This window comes from Sciurus vulgaris (assembly GCF_902686455.1).
Source record: "Sciurus vulgaris genome assembly, chromosome: 1".
Lineage (NCBI taxonomy): Eukaryota > Metazoa > Chordata > Mammalia > Rodentia > Sciuridae > Sciurus > Sciurus vulgaris.
In genome coordinates, this window is record NC_136461.1 from 181,508,188 (window position 1) to 181,522,064 (window position 13,877).

The window sequence follows — 13,877 nt, forward strand, 5'->3', positions numbered from 1 at the left end:
AAATAAAAATCTATACTACAATAAATCTGAAAATTATTAGGTAATAATAATACCACAGACCAGTTTACAGAAACATTCCTACTTTATTATCTTCTCTGAGCTATGCATATCTACTAAGTAGACAGGAAAAATACTTAAATCTATTTTACTGCTCAACATAGGAAACAATCTTAAGAAACAAATAGCAAACCTAAGGTCTGGAAGATAATAAAAGGAAACAATTAAAATAAACCTTTTTACCCATGGTACCTTAGATGAAAACACAAAGTTAAAAAACATTGTAATGTTCAAAAATGTTAGTTCACTACAAAGAACAAAAGAAATTTACTCACTTAACAAATATTTATACTATATATATTATACTGTAGGAAGCATGCTAGTTGCTACAAAATTAGTATACTCAGTGATAAAGACAAAAGGGAGAGTCAGCTTTCAAAACATGGGTAAAGAAGTTCTGGGCAACAAATAAAAACCCCTCAAACACCCAAGTGACCATATTTTAATGATAAACAGAGAAAATTCCACAACTGAAACCAAAATACTAACATTCTTCTCTCTCAAGCTCTAATTATAAATCTTAAGAACAAAGAACAATGCAAGAATTCAGTTATCTACTGTCCACCAGAGTCCCACATATGATTTACTTACCTCTTTATCTCAGAATATAAATATATTCTTTAAGACAAATGTTTAAAATTATGTCTTCATGCTTTAGTAAAGTACCAAAAAAAAACCTGAATTTCAAGATCTACAGGAAAAGTCCTATGATTTCTATACTTCTAACTGGATAATCACTTCCTGATAATCACTTAAATAATGATCCACTAAATGGTATCAAAGAAAAATAATTTGGTCTACAAACAATTCCTCAGAGGCAAACATTAAAGTACTGAGTTTTTATGTTTTATTTTTTACTTCATCTATGCCCAAAAGGCAGTAATTATTTTTCAAACTCTAAAATGTGAAATTAGGCCTGGATTGTGGCTCAGTGGTGGAGCACTTGCCCAGCATGTGGGAGGCACTGGGTTCAATTCTAAAAGAATAAAAATAAAGGTCTATCAACATCTAAAATGTGAAATTAGTTTCAAATAGGTTATGTACATTTGATATTTTTTTTCCTAATAATTGTCTCACACACAAGAAAATTTCAACTACAATTCACCATAATTTTTTTCATGTTTCAACATTTTAGGATGTCACAGGAGTTTACTATGAGAATTCAAATATGTAATTAAATAAAACAAACTTAATTAACAAATGATTACCAAATGTAGTGGTCTTTCAACAAAACTTACAATTTAATAAGAGTGAATCCCTAATTTCAAGTACTGTTGAAAACTATTTTAAAACTGGTAATTTTACTTTTTCTTCCTATGTAATGGTACAATAGTATTTACTCCTTAAAAAGTAACTGACAAGTATATACTACCTTAAACTTGATATTTTGAAAAATTATGCTGTGCCACATACATAAAAACTAAAAATATTTCTGAGTCTGCAGCAACAAAGAAGTTAATTTTCACAAATCACTAATAAATTGTTTCCTTTTTATTCTATAAGTGAAAGAAAATAAAGATTCAATTAACTGGAATCCCATTAAATGTAACTATTTTATAATAAATGGAAAATTCCACATATTTGAAAGTAAAAAATATTTATCAAATCAGGGTGTTCTTACTTAATGCTGATACACTGATGGATTCGACAAAAAGTCTCAAATATAAACAGACGGGCATTTTCAATGAAATCCTCAAGACAAGCCACCAGGAAGAAGTCATTCACAAGCACCTATGTATACAAAAGAAAAAAAATTAATGACTCAGATAACCGATTTTCAAAAACCTGACTCAAACACTGTCTTGCTTTACTTATTGTTCCATTCATTACAACTGTACCACTTAAGAGTTCTATACCATAGCACCTTCATGACACTACATATGTTCCAGCATCTAACAACCTAAACAAGCAGTAAAACAATGGTGGAGAAAGAAAAAAAACCCGAAACTCATTCTACTCCTGACTTTAAATAACAGAGCAATCTTTTGATAAAGTAGCTTTGTCTTGTCCAATATACAGAAATCTTTTGTAGGTATCTTTTTAGGCTACTTAAAATAAATAATTGACTAAAGACATGAAAAAAGTAGGCTTGGAAAACTGTAAAGGAAAGGTAGCAAGGGGTGGCTTGTTTTCCACAGGGATTAAAAAAGAGCATATTTCAACTCCAAGAACAGCAAACAGGTGCCCTGGATTTACAGGAAGGTCTCCATATTTAGCATAGTGAATATGCACCAAAAATGTCACAGATGATAATATATATACAAATTATCAAACTAGATTCCAATTTTCAGTTTTGTCTAACGTTTGAAAATCACTACTGGCCAGGTGCAGTGGCACACATACCTGTAATTCCAGCAACTTGGAAGGCTGAGGCAGGGGGATGGTAAATTCAAAGCCAACCTCAGCAACTCAGCAAGGCCATAAATAACTTTAAAAAATCCAGTCTCAAAATAAAAAAAATAAATAAATAAGGGGCTGGGGATATGGGTGGAGTAGATAAGCACCCTTGGGTTCCATCCCTGGTACCAAAAAAAAAAAAAAAAAAAAAAAAAAAAAAAGAAAGAAAAGAAAAGAAAAAGATCACTTCTGAATGTGTATTTCTTTTTTTCATAGAGGAAGAAGATCTTGGTCTGTCAACAAACTGCCTATTTTGTTCCAAAATGTGAATACAAAAGATAAATTTGATGACTAGTAACTTGAGAATCGAGTAAATGGAACTATATTCATCAGGTAACTTCTTACTTTAGTATTTTAAAACTCATAGACTTATTCAAGTTTCTATTGAACAAGAGAAACACCATAATTATAAAATTCGTAACTACAATGTATTGCCTGGTCATACAGCAAATGTTAAAATGCAATCGTGAAAAATTCTGAAGACAGTCACCTATGAAACAAAATAGTGAATTACAATTGTGACATGTAATTCACAGTGACCTAGCCTATACATATAAAATATCTATTTACTCATTCAAGATAAGACATAGAATTGAAGATTCACATGTGCACTTAAAATATCTCCAATGTTTTAACAAACTAACAAAAGAGATACATTTATGCCAACATTAAAAATGTCTTCTCTAACATTCCCTAATAATCTGCCATTTTAAGATTAACATATTTCTGATATAACTGATTAACTCTATAATATTCAAAAATTTAAGCCTATTATTATTTCATAAATAAAAATTCATACTCACTGATTCACATTCCCTCAGCTTTTTCTGAGCCCCATCAAAGTCAAAGTTAACATATAAGCATTCAACAAATTCAGTAATTGGGTCTTTATATGTATAAGACTCCTGTAAAATTAAGACAATGTCCAGTTAGATCTGGTTAAACACTATTTATCAGACAGCTCCTAAAATATCCCACTCTTCGTTTTCTTCTTCTTTACCATTGATTCATAGCAAATAAATAACCTAGCATCATCTTCTCAAATCATTCCAAAAGCTTGACTTAAGTCTCCTTTAGTCAAGCATCGATGAACTTTCCCAGGTATAAAGGTATTATTACACTACTGCTGACAATTCTTCTTTATATTTATTCTTGGATCAAATAAAGATTTAACTTCTTTTCCTAATCCATGTTTTTTTTTTGAGAAGCTCATTACAAATTAATCAGCAGGGCTGTGTGGCTTTTGCCCAACTTGGGGGCAATTCTAAAGATCATTCCTCTGGAATACAGCAACTAATGACCTCCAGGTAGCTTGTCTTTGCTATAACAGCAACACAGATGTATTAAGTAGCCACCTACCAAATAGCAATAATCATTTATATCAAATGTAACATAAGAATATATTGGACATAAAGACAGTAAATGCTCATTGAAGTCTTTTCTCTCCTCTAAACTTCACTATGCTTCTCTCCTATTTTCAGTACATTTGTACCTTAAGAAATAAGTGTCTTAACTTTAGAAAAGCAGATTAGACCTAAAGTTGTGGTACTTTAAAAATAAATAAAGATTTGTTTTACCTGTTGAATAACTTTTACTAGATCTTTTAGCACCTGCCGGCGTTTGCGAACATCTTTGTTCGTTATGACTGCAGTAGTCAAATAGCGGAGAATATGTGGACACATAGTCTGAATTGCATTAAGATACCTAAAGTAAAAATAACAGTTACTATTTAATAACTTATCTAGTTTTCTACATCTACAACCCAGTATGAGTTAAACACCTAAGCAGTCCATTGTACTGCACTGTCTCACTAGCCTAAAAATGTAATATTGTAAGGACATCACATCCAAGAAAATAAAGAGAATTCAACTATAGTAATCTAAATGACAATACCAGCTAGTATTCCTTAACTTAGAGTGAGATGGAAAACTCATTTAAAAAACTAAGGATTCCATAATCACTGCTGACTTTGGAACGCCAGTAGATGTGCTGCTGGTACATTCTGAAAGACTACTAAGGTTATGACTTTCATTTACCCATTAGAACAATTATGTGAAAACCTGTGTGCAAAATACTCATCATAATCAGAAAATCAAGCACTTACACAAATAAAAGAATGAGGGATGAAATACTGGAAACAATAGGGAGAAATCAACTGTTACACTATTACACAATCTGTGCTAAATCAGTAGCAACAGCAATAAGAAAAAAGGGAACAGATGTTAGATAATTGTCAACATTTATTATATTTAATAAATCTTGATATTGTTATGATCAAGAGCAGATAACCTTCTGACCTACAGTGTATACCTCCTGAAATGTTCCTTCAACAACTCCTTATTTATTTATCTAATATGTATTAACTGAGCACCGCTGTGTGCCAGGTTCTTCCTTAGTTCAGATTTATTAATAAGGCCTATTATTCTTGGTTGAACATTCGAACCCCAAACTACCTTATCTAGCTCTATATGCCATCACACCACCATTGACAGCTTCCTACTTCCTTCCTTAAAACCTCACTCCACATGAACTGCTCTCCCAATATACACCTCTGAAAACCTAAATCCTAGTCATCCATCAAGGTCCAACTTAAATATCTTATCTTCCAAGTTCTTTCAGACTGTAATTTTTAAAATTTTATTGTACTGTAGATTCCCTACAAATACACTTTGAGAGGACCCTAGAATTTAACACTCAATTCTATATGGTATCACTTAGTCTTCTTTAAATGCTCCCTAAACAAGGAAGGTATAAAAAGAATCAATATTCACTCAAGAATATAACAACTTCTAGGAAGAGGCCTAAAATGTGCCAAATAAAAGCTGCATCATCTTAGAAACAGCCTGAGTTTCAAGTGGCAATTTTTAAAACTATAATTCTCATTCAGAACAATTAATAATTCTCCATATTCTCTTGCCAGAGACCTCATGTATAAGCATAGGAGGGCATGATAATTTTCTTCCTAGGGTAGGAGGCATTTATGAGTTCACTAATAAATTCATCCAAAATCATTAAACAATAATAAGTTCTGTAAGTTTATTGTATATGATGTTAAATTCATTTCTTTGCTTATCCTGGCTTTCTATCATTACACTACATGTATTTTCATTATCTTTTTCTGGAGAATGACTTTCTTGGGAAATTATTTATTTCAGATAGCATATGCAAGAGGCTGACAAAATTTTCGTGAAGGACCAAATATTTTCAGCCTTGCACGCAAGAAGCAAATGAGGTAATGTAAGAAAAAAAGGAGATAATATGAGACTGAGGCAGAAGGATCACAAGTTTGAAGCCAGTCTTGGCAACTTAGTGAAGCCCTAAGCCATTTAGGCAGACACTGTCTCAAAAAATAAAAAGGGCTGTGGATGTACCTCAATGATCTGGGTTCTTCAATCCCCAGTATGAAAATTAGAGAGGATGACTAATTTCCAAAACATTTTACTGACAAAACTCAAAATACAGTAAACTTTTAAGTATAATTTTAAAAATATTTTTATATTTTAAAAAATATAAGTTTAGTAAGTGAATTCCTTCATTGCCAATAACTCCACTTAATTGGGTTCAAATTTAGAGGTTCTTCACATTAAAACCAACTGCAAATGAGATCTCACATATTTAGTCTTTTTTTTTTTTTTTTTTTTTTGGTACTGCTGCAGATCAAACCCATTGCCTCATGAATGCTAGGCAAGCACTGTACCACTGAATTATATACCCAGCCCTTTATATTTTGTCTTTCAAAACATTTTATTTTTTATATAGACAGGTACTACAAAATACTGCTATTAATTGACAAGCATATAATTTAACTGAGTACATTTATTGCATAGAGAATCCTATTAAATTCTTTTGATATTGCCTTTTAGTGTGTCATTACACTTAAGATTAATCACCTCCAATTCAATTACTGTTAAAGGAATTTTGAAATCTGAAAATTTCCTTTGTACTTGCAATTACGTCTAAAACTTGTAGGAACTGTAATTGAGCTTGAAAACATGGATGTTGCAAACTGCAGGAATGAAGGTCTTGGTTGTTTTAACTTTGGAGAAAACAGAAAATGTATGTAGCAGATAAATATTACTTGTGATTCATGTATGTTAGTTATCACTGAAAAGACTTCAGTATGAATTTTACATAAAAGCACCATTTTACTTTGTAATTTTACATTGAACAGACTAAAAAACAAAGACTGAAGCAAAGGTTAATACTGAATTATTCAGTGTGTGACAATAGTAGTGAAAGGCAATTTTTATCACTCAGGAAAATGTCATTCTTTCTCTAGAGCAACATGGTTTCAATATCTTCAACTATAAGCAACTGTTGTAGTTTTTAAATAAACGTATTTTCTCTGGATATGTTTGTTTGGCTGCTGCGATCAAAAACAATTTAACTAAATCACGAATGATAAATAATTTTCCTTGGAAAACTTCACTTTTATTACCAACCATAATAAGAACCAATAAGAAACTTGCTTTGGTTGAAACTTCATTTTCATTAATTTTTGTGAGGAAATTCTGCTATGATGTAATATTTAATATTAAATTTTCTAATTTTTCTTAGTTACTGTCCTATTAATTAGTGTCTACTCAATGCTTTGCTTATCTAATCCGATATGAGAAAAAAATCACACTCCACTGTGCCTTAAAAGCACATTTAAAGTCTACTTCTCTCCTTGTTTTGACATAAGTATGCACTTGTAATAAAAATATACAAGGGCTGGGGATATAGCTCAGTTGGTAAAGTGCTTGCCTTGCAAGCACAAGGCCCTGGGTTCTCCAGCACCGCAAAATAAATAAATAAATAAATAAATAATACAAATAAACAAAATGTTTCAGTGTCATATACATGGTACAAGAAACATTATTAAGGCCTTACTGTGGCATTAGTGGGATTTGTAGTACAGCAGTAGAGTGAGAGAGAAAACACAATGTGTAACCTCTAATCTCAACTACTTAACTCTACCAGTATATTTCAAAAGCAGCCAGACAGTATCTATATCCATATCTATACCTATATATCCTAGTAAGAGTGGCTGCTTTCCAATAAAAATTTAAGACAATGAAGTTTAAAAGTTCATACAGTTTTCAAATAACAGTTCATTTTCCCCTAAGACACTTAAAATGTAAAAGCTATTCTTAGATTGAGGGCCCTATGAAAACACTGGCCACGGGCCAGATTTATCAGTCAGTGAGTCAGAGTTTGCAGACCCCTGATACACAGCATTACCATAGTTCTGGACTTTCAAACACAGCAGAGACATCCCACCTTTTAGGGCAGAAGTGATCAATCCTGTGCATGTATGTATAGGTAATGGCATAGGAATTAGGGATGATTCTTTCAAAGCTATCTCAATTCACATTCTTATATGATTATCAATTGTAATGATGATTAAACATAGGACAATATTTAATTCAAACACAAGGAAAACCACAGATTCATGTTAACAGCCTATATATTACCACTCCATTCTTTTGTTTTACCTCCCTGGTTTATCATCTCTTTTCTTGGTCAATCCAAATTTAAAAGTTCAAATTTTCATTTGGATGGTTTGACTTTTTTCCAATTCTCACCCATGTGTTCTTATGCTACTTCCTGTGTTATTAGTTTGGAATATAAGCTATTTGAAAATGGGCTATACCTCCTATTTTTAAAATCAGATAATATTATTTTTTATTTTAAATAAGAGCCTCAATATTTCTTTTGAAGTATAATTTCATGGTAACTAAGTAAAAATGTTTTCAGTTTATTTTTTAACTTTAGTACAACACATGTCCCAAGTGTACAATTTTATTGAAGTTTTCCCAGTGTTTCACAACCGTAAGTCAGAAAATGTAGTAATCAAAAGATAACACAAAATATGAAAAATAAAAGCAAGACAAATAAAAGCACCTGGATGTTCTGTTAATAATAAAACTTGAAAATTCTTAGGAAAGTCACATTATTTTTACATAAAAAGCAAATTAAAACATTCTTTTGGTAACTGAACTTGGCATATTTCTTTTTCTAACTGGGGAACAACAAGGCATTGTATTATAAATGCATTCTTCTTCTGATAGCATTTACATTTAGTGGCAAAGCCTCACCTCTAACAGCCCAGGAACAGGGTTCTATGTTGCACCTGATATCTTCTATATTACGTTACACTTAAAAGTTCAACATTTTTCAAATGTGTAAATCATCTACATTTTAGGTGGAGAATAAATTATGGCAGAAATGATAATATACGTGATCTCAGAGACTAACTAGTATTGGCACATGAACTTTCAAAGACAAATGTATAAAATTATTTCCCAAGTATACGCACACACACACACCCCTCCCCCAATTCATAATTCACTTAAAATATCAATAACACACTTATACCATTCAGTAAAGTTACTAAAAATCATCAATTGTTAACAGACTCTTTTGGTTCTTTACAACTGAGGTCATGGTATCAAACCATACCAGTCACTTTAATTTTTACCTTCACAGTTCTTCAGGTAAATATTTTGCTAGTTTCAACTATGTCCTTGATCAAATAGTACAAATCAGTAATTTCTAAAAATTTTAACCCTTGAGTTTTTAAAGACCCTGTATGACTAAATGGAAATGCTCAAAGTGCTTCTGCTGTATACTTCTGTGTCATGGTTGTCTTAAGAAAAAATAGTTGAAAGATACATGTGAACCACCTCCCTCCTCCTTGATCCCAGCATGTCATTCCCCCTCCAAAACCTTCATATGGCTCTTAATGGTGCTTATTTGCTTGAAAGCAGGCTCCCAAGAGGGAGGGGGCTTTACATGTCTTTTTGACTATAAGACCGGGCTGTGAATTAGTGAGACGTGAGAAAAGTCCCAGGCTAATGGCAGAAATCTGTACTTTGAACGTGTTTTTGTGTTGTGGGGGGGTTGGAAGGAAAAGAAAAATGCTTCAAGAGACGAATGAGCTCCTTTTCTCAAAGGACACTATTTTCACCTAAATGAATGAGAGATAAACCAAAGTTATTCAGATTTGGACTTCTAGAAAATGGAGTGAACCAGTCCTACAAAAATAAAAAATAAGCAAAGCACTATAAAATTTAAAATACTTTTGCTATTGAAAAATAAGTAAGAACCTTCAAGAAAAAGTAAACTTTGGAAATTTTTTTTAATCTATCACTGGGAATTTGACAGTTTTCTAATATCTAAAGTCTTTTCTAATGACTTTGGGACTAATGTTAATCAATGTGGGGTTTTTTGATGTTGAACAATGTTAACAACACTGAAATACCTGCACAACTCACTGCACCAATGTTTCCAAAACAATAATGTGTAATGTTATAAAATCATGCATGGGTAAAAGATTCATTCCAAATTGTAAGATATACAAATATAGTCTGCAATACCGATACAGTTAAAAATTCAAGAAGTTTAAGTAATATGTGGTTTCAGACCTTTTAAAACCACTTGTCAAGTTTTGTTGTATTAGTCAAAAAGAATATTCACAATAATCTGAAAAGGTGTTTAGATATAAGCACAACTGTTTTCCAACTTCACAAAGATGGGAGGCTTAGGCTTTCTTTGTATACTTCAAGCAAACGACATATCAAAACAAATGAAAATTATGTTTAAAAGCAGATATGAAAATCCAGCAAACACAGATGTCAATTCAGCAATTAAAGAGATACAAAAATTTAAAATGCCACCCTTTTGGCTAAATTGTTTTCAAAAAGCCATTTTTTGCATAACTTTTACGACAAATTCAATTAGTTTACTACATAGCCATCAAGAAATAAATACTTTTAATTTATATATTAACCCCAGCCCTTCACACATTTTAAATTCTGTGTGTGTACACATCAATAGATAAAACCAATGCAAAGAAATTACTTCAACAATTCGTAATATTGGTAGGGGTTGACTAAAATATTTAGGGGCAATTGGTTATTTGAAACAACATTCCCAAAGATAACTGTGATGTCATTCTATTTCTCCTTCAAAACATCCAATGGCTCTTCAGGATGTATTATTAATTTGGATCACTCAAGAGGGAGGTTTTTATGGATGTTCCAATAGAGTTCTATTTGCTTCATAAAGTTAGAATACCTCCATATATACACACACTTTTTTAAAAAAATATTTTTAGTTGCAGATGGACAAAATACCTTTACTTAATTAGTTTATTTATTTTTATGTGATGCTCAGGACAAACCCAGTGCCTCACATGTGCTAGGTAAGTGCCCTACCACTGAGCCACACCCCAGCCCTACACACACTTATCAACCATAAAATAACTAATAAATATATCAGGATCCAGAGTCCTTTCAGTGGATTCATTTAAAAACGACGATGCCCCTCAATTTCTTCCTTGGTTCACTGATCTGATAATGCCACCTGGAGTATTCTAGGATTTAGAGAATATCCTCCAAGAATATTTTGTCCTTATGATTTTTAATTTTTAAAATATCATAACATTCACATTTTTTCTTTTATTTTCAAGTGAAATTTATAGTTGAAGACCAGTAATTTCAATATTTTAACCATATAGTTAATTTTATCTCCATTGCCTTTTGTTGGGAATAATAACATGTTAACTAACTCAGGCTGACTCCTTACTCCCTGGCGAGTAAGCAAGATCAAGGCCTTAAAGGCGGTTTCAAAAGTTAATGACGACAAATCGGACCACTGTCAGGGATTGGTTAACAACAGTTCCGCCAATGTGATCAGCTCATTCTTGACATATAGTCCTATGGGACTCTCGCCTGCTGTGAACCCCCCCACCATGCCTTGCTGACCTTTAAGCTGATTGGTTCCCGCTTAGCCTCCACCCTACATAAAAGCTGTGTGACTTCCTCAATAAAAGAGTTCCTGCTGTGACTGGTCTCCCTGACATGTCTGATTCTCTGATTGTCCTCACCCGGAGGGCTGGGTGCAGGCTGTCAGTTGGCACTACCTTTCCGGGTCTGGCCTTGTTGGGGAGTGCTCCCTTCTCTTGTCACTGGTCAAGAAGAGCAAGGGGGGCTGGGAGATAGCTCAGCTGGTAGAGTGTTTGCCTTGCAAGCAAGGCCCTGAGTTCGATCCCCAGTACCGCGAAAAAAAAAAAAAAAGAAAAAAGAAGAAGATCAAGGGGGCTAAAAAGACCCTGACAGCCTTTATCGTATATATCTTTGCTTTTTATTAAAAATTTAAGTACCAGAAGCTATGAATTAACTTTAGAAGGCTGAGTTGATAGATTTTCTCTTGTAAAAATTTGATTTTTATCTTAAAAATTTTTTAAAGATCACAATTATATTACTAATACCTATAACAAGACATTCTAATGCATTAAACACTTTAATTTCATAAAGGACAGAGTTGTCAGGAAGTGACCCATATTATTTCACAAGTGTTTCTAGTTTATATTTCCTCTTATTGCTTGAAAATGTTCTAAGAGTCAGATGAATTTAATGTTTCTTTTGGGTTACATACACAACTGCAAAAAACAAGGGAGTAGTTATACTACTAAGTGGCAGCACAGAAGCCAATTCACAGTGATTCCTACAGATGGATTAAGGGAGAGCTTTCCTTATCCTTAATCCAGCAACAGGCATCACCAACACTGGAGGCAGTTGTGACAGGATCCAATGTTAGGGTCACATCTGCTCATTCAGGTTAGGCTCATCCTTCCCATTCTTAACTTTCAGAGTATCAATCCATGCTCAGGACAAGATTACAGGTTTTAGTCAGGAGGGAAGGAAAATACTGACTGAATTATTAGTAAATGTCTTCTCATTTGGATGCATGTTTGATTAAATCTCTATAGATTCGGAGAATACATACTCAAATATTGATTTGAAATTCTCAAAACATCCTTTTTTATAAGATGCATGAATAGTTTAATGGCTGCACAAAGGATACAGGAAAAAGATTCTCAGGAACCACGATTAAGGGCCTACTCTCAAAGCAGTAGTAAGAAACAAGACACCATCAGAGACCAATTAATTACCAGATAAGAGGACCACAGAAGAATCTAATAAGATATTAACAACTGAAATAAATATACAGAAATACAGAGCAATAAGAACAGTGTAAGAGGTGCTGGTCTGAAATAGAATCATAAAAACACAACTACACAACTTGGAATTTGTTCGAACCAAATTTTTAGGGTGATAAACATGCAAAAACTGCATGGCCCTAGTGGCAGGAATATTCCTATTGCAAAGATGGTTGTCAGGCCAGCTTAACCTAATGGTGCCATTAAACTTTCTACTTATAAATTAACTCTCCATTCTGATTCCAAGAACTCATAAAGTAACCTTTGGATTGTTATGTAGTTTCCTGTGGAAAAAAGTCTACATGATGAGAACATTCTGTTCAAATGTATCATTACACTTAATGATCTTAGCACTTATACTACTCATTTAAATCAGTGATGGCATTCTGGTTTTATAAATTAGGTTTGTTTCTGAAGTTAGTTTCAAATTTGTTCCTCAGAGATCTATCCATAGAAGATGCCAAATAAATGTGCAGAGCTTATCATGTCAAGGTCAGAACAAAGAAATGCATCCTTACAGAATCTTATTTTAGTTGTATGTTGGATTTCTTTTCTTAAACATTTTTACCTAGCTTTTTATTTCCTGAAATGTATAGACTATGATTTACATAATTTTTAAGATTACAAAAAACTGCAACATCCAGCAGAGCAATGTACAAAAAAAATTTTAATTGTATCTACAATATTAATACTGAATTTCCCACAAATTGGATTTACGAAGGAACAACCACACATGCAGAACAAGGCTGTTGTATATAAACATTCATGAATTAGGTACTGAGAATGTTATAAACATCTCTCATTGGAGAAAAGAAACAACATTATTTATACAATAATGCTGTATAAATTATAATTTTCATCTTTCACCATTTATTTACACTTATAATTAAAACTTTAGAATGCAGGTAAAGATCATGCAGACTCCCAGCTCAATGCCGTATTTGTTTGTCCTTTGTTAAAAAAAAAAAAAAAATTCCTGTTAGAGAAATATGCAAATAGTGACTAATTACATTAGTACTGAACTTAAGCTGCAATGTTAGTATGAAAAACAAACCAGACTAGTAAGTGTTAGAATCAGATTCAGGTAAACATTTAGTATTTAATACAGAAAATATAACACATCTCTTAAAAATTATGCATTTTTCCACCAAAAAAATTACTGGCACTTTTCCATTGTCTAAATATTTTTTTCAACTGTATCAATAACTTAAACTTCTCTTAAATTGAAACTCCTGGTTGATTATGTCAACAATTTAGCCAACAAGGTCAAATATTCAGTCTGAAAATCTTCCTAAAGCAAACACTTAAAAGTACATGCTTATCAATGTGATTCAATTTAGATTATTATATTCCATTAACCTATCTGAAAATATCAAGAGTATCATTTTACTTTCAAGACTGAAAATTACAGAAAAATGTTAAAAATAGGCTGTTG

The 13,877-nt window shown here is 32.4% G+C and overlaps 1 protein-coding gene across 1 annotated transcript in view; it reads right to left on the minus strand.

Moving 5' to 3' along the window:
• Nucleotides 1-13,877, minus strand: part of EIF3E (eukaryotic translation initiation factor 3 subunit E) — a 542,077-nt gene that overhangs the window by 507,236 nt on the left and 20,964 nt on the right. Inside the window, exons 8-10 of the mRNA XM_079105310.1 lie at nt 4,032-4,158; nt 3,258-3,359; nt 1,679-1,788 (exon numbers count right to left, since the gene is read on the minus strand). Coding sequence (XP_078961436.1) covers nt 1,679-1,788; nt 3,258-3,359; nt 4,032-4,158 — 339 coding nt within the window. The remainder of the gene's footprint in view (nt 1-1,678; nt 1,789-3,257; nt 3,360-4,031; nt 4,159-13,877) is intronic.